At 33.1% G+C, this 8,451-nt stretch overlaps 1 protein-coding gene across 1 annotated transcript; it reads left to right on the top strand.

Moving 5' to 3' along the window:
* The first annotated feature begins 6,083 nt into the window (after nucleotides 1-6,083).
* LOC120213415 (RING-H2 finger protein ATL72-like) lies at nucleotides 6,084-6,527 on the top strand. Its single transcript, XM_039211572.1, has one exon. It carries the CDS (start codon nucleotides 6,084-6,086, stop codon nucleotides 6,525-6,527), a length of 444 nt encoding a protein of 147 aa, XP_039067503.1.
* Nucleotides 6,528-8,451: the final 1,924 nt, after the last annotated feature.

Below are 8,451 nucleotides of genomic sequence, written 5' to 3'. Positions count from 1 at the left end.
TATCTTTGTTGACTTTACGTTGGCATTGTCATTTTCTATTCCATCGAAATACATATGATTGCGGGTTTTTGTATATTATGTTCTTTGTTTAGTAACACTATGTTAGAGTATGCCCAAAGATCAATCATATGATGATTGTAATAATACTTTTATTTACTGATATTATTGAATAAAGGCATTGCCGCTATTATTTTCAGTTATATATATGTGTTTAACATAAACTGTAAGATAATAAAGTCCATGTAATGACATAATTGTTATTATTAAAAGATCCCTAGTCAAGTATTATTATGGGCATGAACCATAATAATACGCTTAAGACTAACATGTTATTGATTGATGACAACGTTGTCATTGACATAGAGATGTCAAAATTGATGCATGATTATATTGTTAGAGAATAATGTATTGGATTGACCCACCATGAGCATATGTCTTGGATTATTATGTGAAGGTCATAACATTGCTCATGGTGATAACTATATGTATGATCCTCAGACTTGAGATCAATATTATCCCAACAAATATTGTTGTATGTTTTGATGCAGTTAAACAAGCTTCGTAACTGGTTGCTCTATAAAGACTGTTATTGAATATATCTCAATATATGTAGTGGGTGTGTATGATTAAGATATGATTTGTCATTCCTACATAATAGGAAATATATCACAGGCCACTTGATTGAGTGAGACTAAAAACGCATGGACATGCTCGAATAAGTTGATATGAGATATCACAAACTATTAGTTAATTAAAGTCTACTCTAGATATCAAGAAACAATAGATGGGCTATACAACTGTGACTATTCCAAGACTTGTGCCTATTCTAGATATAAAGGACATAAGGATGTAATACATAAAAGAGTTAATCACCAAGATGATATGTCGAATCATATTTTCTTGTAACTTAGGTGACAATGATATATTGCTAGATGTCACTCATTGTATGTAATTTTAGAATTGTTCTAATAATTACTACTAACGTTACAAGAACCTACAGGGTCACACCCTAGGATTGAAATGAGCAAAGATGTACAATTTGTTGTACATTACTAAAATATATCTAAAGTTAAGATATGTATATATATATATATATATAATTCGAAATAATTAAATAAATGTTTTAAGTAAACATTAAAGATTGTAATTCTGATTATAAGTCTTTAATGTATATTTAAGTTGAATTAATTAAATAATATTTTATTTATTAATTCAAAACAACTTTAAAAACCCTAAGATGTTAGGGTAATGGATATAAAAGGGTGTGTTAGGTCTAACAGCCGTTTTTGCAACACACACACAAAACATTCAGTCGTTTTCTCTCAAAAGAGTTTTAGGGAAAACAAAGATTGCTCTCAATCGGGTGAACTGAGTAGAGGCTGAGACGTGATTTCGTGGAGGCTTACGATTCGAATCGATCTACACCACCAGTATTCAGTGATGTCCTTACTGTTTTTCAAGGAACCCACTGTAAGTATTCACATCTCTTCCTCCCGATTTCAGTTTTTCGTACTTGGATCGCTAGTGAGACCGTCGAGTTTTGTTTCCGCTGCGCCATGGGGCGCGCCGACGGTCCCAACACACTAATGATTCGTAATTATTTGAAATACGAATATAAGCATCGTAACGAAGAAGCAACAATGGCTGATGTGAATGCTATCGAAGAGGGTGTTACAGTACATGACGATGAGGGTACTGCAGATCATGCTAATGAGGGTGCTGCAGCGGACGTTATTCTGTAGGTTGACGATGGTACTGTAGCGGAGGGTACTGCAGCAGAGGTTATTGTTGTTGGAAATCACGGTCTTTCCCGCTTCGTGAAGTTAAGATAAGCACTTAGAGATTAAGGATAGTAAAGAGATCACAAGAGTATAATTCTCCAATTTGGAGATTCTTCCACTATACAAAAGAATAGTATGATTACAATGACGTGTTCACAAAATTTGACTCACACTTGGTGGCTATCTCAAGCTTGAGGATAAAGACTTCCCAAGATATCTCTCTTCTCTCTAAAAGAGGCTCTCTAACTCTCTAGTTTCTCACTCTAAGAAGTGGACTCTCTTAGTATTTTTGGATTTCTTGGATGGTTAGAAATGAAGTATTTCACCCCTATTTATACTACTCCACCTCCACAACGAATTGTGGAGATTACTTACATCCAATGGTGGAGATTAATTATCTAGAATGCTCCACACACTCTAAGAAGCTCTACAATCTTTCACTCCCTTGAATATTCTTGCATATTCTTTCATACTTTTCCATAAGGTTTCACACATCTCTAGAATATTTCAGAGGATTTCACACTCTTTCACAAGCTTCTAGAGAGTTCTACACTTCTCTAGAGTTCTCCGGAATGTTCTAGAAAATTCTATACTTCTCCAGAAAGCTCAAGAATTTTCTAGAACTTCTCCAATTAAGGAGAGATCCAACAATTGCCGACCTTGCCAATGAGGGTGCTGCAGCGGAGGAGGTTATTCTGGAGGTTCCCGATGAGGGTGCTGCAACGGAGGTTATTGCTGACCCTGCCGATGAGGGTGCTGCAGCGGAGGTTATTACCGACCCTGCCGATGAGGGTGCTGCAGCGGAGGTTATTGCCGACCCTGCCGATGAGGGTGCTATAGTGGAGGTTATTGTGGAGCTTCCGATGATGGTGATGCAGCGAAGGTTACTATGGAGCCTTCCGATGAAGATGCTGCAGTCGATGCCGATGAGAATGCTTCAGTGGATGCCGTCGAGGGTGTTGATGAGATAATTATGCAGCAGAAATTACTCATGCTTCATATTTTAGAAATTGTTATAGGCTTAATGTAATACCGTAGCTTCTTGATGGGAATTAATCTACTTTATTGTTCATGTTTTCCTTTTTTACTTTATTGAAATACAAATTAATATTGCTAAAAAGATATTCCTGATGGTGTTTGAATGAGAGACTGCTATTGGTTGCTTCAGTTTATGGTAATGGTCTTTATGAATTGAGGATTCAAGCATATTGTCGGTAGATTACTGGTGTTTAGTTTTTGTGGTTTTGACATTATGAGTCGATCAACTTTGAGATTAGAAATTGTTGAATCATTAGATGATGTATGTGCGATCTGTGGTTCAGATTTTTATCTTTTGTTTAATCTCATTCTAAAACTTAATGCTAGAAGATTTAACAAAAGAAAGTATTGTCAGCCAAAAAAGGGCCTATATTTGTTCCTAATCAGTACTTGAATTAGTTAATTTAAAAGGATGGAAAGTAAATCAAAGCTTAAAGAAATCAGACATGTATACATAATCCCTTTTTATGTATCAGTCCATGTGAACCATGGCAGACCACCAAGTTGTTTGACCTTTGTGCAATAGTGGGAACTGCAGTCGGCACCCAGTCGTTGCATGCCGAGGCAATCACGCCACTCGTTGTCGATGATTGATGCGAAACGTTGTACATGTTTCTAGAATGATAATTCGGATCAGTCGATGCATACATGTTTTCGTAACCAATGGCTTTCACTTCATTGTCAGCTTCCAAACCATTGCTTTGATATTGGTTGATGTCATTGTCAATGGCTACAACCGTGCCCATGGGGATCACATATCCTCCTCTGTACCCAACTCCTTGATAGCTACCGTTGGTCACAGCATTCAGTCCCCGTTGTTTCTGGCAACTCTTCCGATCCTCGCTTGCCATTTTCAAAGTTGGTGGTGCCTTGTGACTCCTGCTCCTCGAGAAAATCCACGATTCTTCCTTCTAAGGGATGCAACATATATATTCTTGTCTGGTCATGTGTTTCATTTCTTCCAAATCTTCTCATAGTTGCTAATAGGAAAATTTGTTGTTGTTGTGGTTCCCGAGTACTTCAGTGCTGCTAAATCATAAGCTCTAGCTGCCTTTTCTTCTTTGTCATACCTTCCCAAATATACTTGCCTTCCTTTCCTTGTGCGGTGTGCGATGTGCCCTTCTCTTCTACAACTGTTATCTCACAAATGAGCCTCGTAGCTACCAGTCCACCTATGCCTTGTTGCACCACGGTATATGGAAGTTCCTTGGCCAAAAGTGTAAAATAGATTTCCTTGGAGTCGCTTCACTTGCATCGTTTGGGGCAATTTTCATGAACGTCGGTCGGTGTCTTTTGCTGCTGCTTGTTGTTATCGTATGAAGAGCTCTCTCCGCAGCTTCTGCCGCCGGTGCTTGTTGTGGCGAGTAGAGGCAAAGGGAAGCCCGTTTTTGTGAAGCGATGCTCATGGAAAGAGACAATGATTGGGAAGCACCTTTCAACTCTACTCGAGGCAAAAGTGCAGTCAAGAAAAAGATGTAAATACTGGGATTTGAAACAAGGACATGAAGGCCCTCTACACGCGGCAGAAACACAGAACCAAATACCTTGTTTGGTTAAGGTTTACAACAGAACGTATTCAACTAGTTAAAACCTTTTCTTTTTTTTTTTAATTTGGGGTGCATGACTCCGGCTAATATGGCTTCATTTCAAGCCATCAAACAAATTCAAACTTAAACTAATTTGATCTTTTAATAATGAATTCTATGAGCATATTAGTTTATCAAAATAATCATGACTATATAAATTGAATTACTTTTAAGAATAAACTATTTATGAAACATGAAATAGGGTTTAGATATTCTAATAAATTTGAATTCAAATATAAGTAACATACATAAATAAATGTGTTATATATATATATTAATGACATTTTTATTTTGAAAAATAATATTTAGTATTTAATTTTTTTTTCATTTTTACTTTTTGTCAGATTAAATTAATTAACAGAAAAAATAATAAATTTTCCACTTTGAAAAAAAATCACGTTTTCTGTTTTTATACAGTTTTAATAATTTTAATATATATTCTATATGTTTACAAATTTTAATGCTTTATTTTTAAATATTTGTGTTATGTTTAAATAACTTTTGGATTTTTTTCACAAAAAAAAGACTAAATAATTTGCTTTAGTAGTGATAAAAAGATGAGCTAATTTATGTTAGATGAATAATTTTATTATTTTTATCAGTTAATTGAGTTTATTAGAATTTTTTTTTAAATAAAGGTCAAAGAGATGAAAAATTAATGATTAAAATATTTGAAAAAATGATATTAAAAAATATTATTAGACATATATATATACACGCAAACATCCTATTATGTCATACTAGCAAATGACTAAAAATATTAATATGGCTCAATGGATTAATAAGTTTGGTAATTTAAACAATAAACAAAAATTAATATTACGCATTAGAACAATCGGTGGTGCACCGTAATTCGATTTCTCCTCCATTCTTGTATCAAACAACGGTCCCACTCATGGTTGGGCTTGAAGTTTCATTAAGCTGAATCTGCGATGGTTCTTGTTGTACGACGTGATCGACTACCAGATGACCTGATAACCGATTTTCAAGATCTTCATTGTTAGTCCGACGTTGCATGACGCCGACTACAGGATAGCTTGCTCGCGATTCATTTCTGAAATCTCGATCCTTGATATCTTGAAGACATACAACAAACGTAAATATCACTGCAGCCGTAAACAACCATACAATAATGAACACTAAGCTCGCTATGAGGAATGGTGTCATGGTGAACGAAATAAGGAGATTCAAATATGTGTGAGAAAGATTTGTAATAATGATGGATTTATATATATTTATAAGTTAGAATTATATTAGAATTAGAATTCTTTGTAAGACTAAATTTATCATTATATCTTATTAATTAAAAAAAATATCTTCAAAAGTTAGAAAAAGTCAAAAATAAAAAAATAAATAAACACAATTGAATTTAGTGTGAGTTTCGATATATAAAAATATATTTGTTTTTAAATATATTTTAAAAATAATATTTATGTTATAAAAAATGAAGTGAAAGAATATTAGTAGAATAAGAGATACCTAGAAAAAAGAGGAAAATATATTATATTTTAATAAATACAAAGAATTCTAATTTTAATAGAACTGTAACAATAATAAATATACATATAAATCCATCAGTGTTACAAATCTCTCTCACAAATCTTTGAATCTCTTTATTTTGTTCACCATGCTACTACACATCGTAGCATACATTGTGTTTTGTCTTCTTGTGCCGTTCATGGTTGCACTAATTGTATTGGAAGTGCGTATATGCCTACGGCTAATGAACGAAATAGATCCCGGGAACGGCCCGCAGCTACTGCTTAGATGTCTACGGGAGGGAGCAAACCATCCGGTAGTCGGTGTCACACAACGTCGGACTAATAACGAAGATGTCGAAAATCCGTTACCAAGTCATGTGATAATCATTAACGTCGTGCAACAGCTCAACCAAACTTCAAGGCCAACCATAAGCGGGACCGATTTTCGATACAAGAATGGAGAAATCGAATCACATTACACCGAATGTTCTATATGTTTGGAAGAGTTCAAAGACGGAGATTCCTATAGACTTCTGCCTAACTGCAAACATTTATACCATCAACCTTGCATAGATCAATGGTTGGTTAAGAATAGGCATTGCCCTCTTTGCGGTGATTCGGTCCCAACTCAAAGCCCTTAGCGGCATTGATACTAATTGGGTGTTAGAATTAGGAAACACCATTGTTAATCCATATATTAATTTTCGTTTATTGTTTAAATTGCCAATTTTTTTTACTTGCTGTTAAGGTCCCTACTAGGGTTATGGTTATTTGTGTTTAGGGTTTATCTATGATTATTTGGTATTAAGACTACACCATCGTTTATTAATGTTGTATTATTGTTTTTGTGTCATACAATGACTACTACTATCATTTTCTTTAGTAATCACAACATATACATGAAACTCATAGGCGGATATCTAAAGAATGGTAGAATAGCATCTTGAGAGATATTGGACGTGGTTCGATTTTGTTGATTGTATTCTCGTGTTAATTAATTTTGATATATGTCGGACATAAATTGATGTCTTTTCGTTTCAATAATTGTTGGTTGATTATCCGTGCTCTCTTTCCTTTTCTTCAAACACCGCATGTTCTCTTCATTTTCCATCAAACATTGGTTTCTCTATTTCCTTTTCATTCGAAACTAAATTTTTTATGATTCGTATCTATTTGATTATCCGTTTTCCTCGTATATTCGATCTAAATTATCCAAAAATTAAAAAATAGACCGGATATTCAAATTTTCGGATCGAATGTTTTTACACTTACCTATATTATATGATAATTAAATTTAGGTAACAACCATGTCATCTCCGATTAGTGCTCTAATGGAAATGAAACTAAAATACAAAATCGATAGATTGAGTGATTATTATACAACTTTTGATAGTTAGATGACCAAAAGTGAAAGATGTTAATAATGAAATGATTATTTATAAATTTACCCTATATATTATATTATTTGAGCAGTTATTTTCGAATAATAAGTAATAAGTTAAAAACTAGTTTATATATCCTATTATGCACAAAATAGCGGATAATAAAACTTGAAAACATAGTAGCCAAATATAATTAGAAAACATTAAAAATATAAATAGTTTGAAATATTAAAATTTTAATGATATTGTATATCCATGTCTAGTGATTAATGAAAAAATAAGTGTTCAAATTATATTTTTTTGTTAACTTTAAGTGTCTAAAATATTTTTCGTTCAAAACAAATACTTAACGCTTTCTCCGTTACTGTTTTAGGTGTCTAGTTCGTTAAAAAATTCGTCAACCACTAAAAAAGATGTATTAATTTATTCCTACTTAATTTGATGTTTTCGCCTTCTCTTTCAATTCAAAAAAATCAAGCATATTTAGTCGATTGACTAAATTATTCCTATTGAAAAGTATCGACTGTAATCACTTTAAAAATGATTGACAAATAACTTAAATGCATGTCCTTTTGAAGATTATGTTTATACTAATCAAACCGTCAAACTAATCCATTAAACATCGTAAGGGTTGAGAATTTAGAGGGGAAACGATAGTACGAAGAGAAGTTGTAAGTAAAGTGAGATATTGAATATTATAAAAGAGTGGGGCAGTGACTCACGAATCTTTGTCTGCCTTGTGCAAGGCATTCCCTGTTTGACTTCGAATCTTATGTTTTTATTTTTAAATCAATTAATTATGTAAATTAAATAATTACGTTTCTATTTGTTCATCAGTCAAAAGTCATCGCGTTGAGTTCAACAATTTGGTGTATTTTTTATTCAAATCCCAATGTGTGATTTGCATTTTTCTCGAAATTAATTGATGCTAGTAAATACAAGAGTCAACTTTTATGGATGAAATTGAATAAAGTTTTAATTTGGCTGCTAGTTGTGCGTCGAATTCTTCAAAATTATTTTATTTATATAAATGATACAACTTAAACATTAACGGCAATATCTCCATAATTTTAGATATACTCAAACGACTCCAAACAAACGATTCATTAAGATTTAAGCGTCAAAATTAATCAAATAATTCAATATAATATTTTGATTTAAAATTTTAATTCATTTGTTTTTT

This window comes from Hibiscus syriacus, unplaced genomic scaffold (genome assembly GCF_006381635.1).
Source record: "Hibiscus syriacus cultivar Baekdansim isolate YM2019G1 unplaced genomic scaffold, ASM638163v2 tig00110020_pilon, whole genome shotgun sequence".
NCBI lineage: Eukaryota > Viridiplantae > Streptophyta > Magnoliopsida > Malvales > Malvaceae > Hibiscus > Hibiscus syriacus.
The sequence above is the reverse complement of the archived record's forward strand: the minus strand, read 5'-3'. Positions and strand labels throughout refer to the sequence as shown.

Coding starts and splice junctions, on each gene's coding strand:
- LOC120213415 (XM_039211572.1), top strand. CDS start 6,084: ATGGTTGCACTAATTGTATTGGAAGTGCGTATATGCCTACGGCTAATG.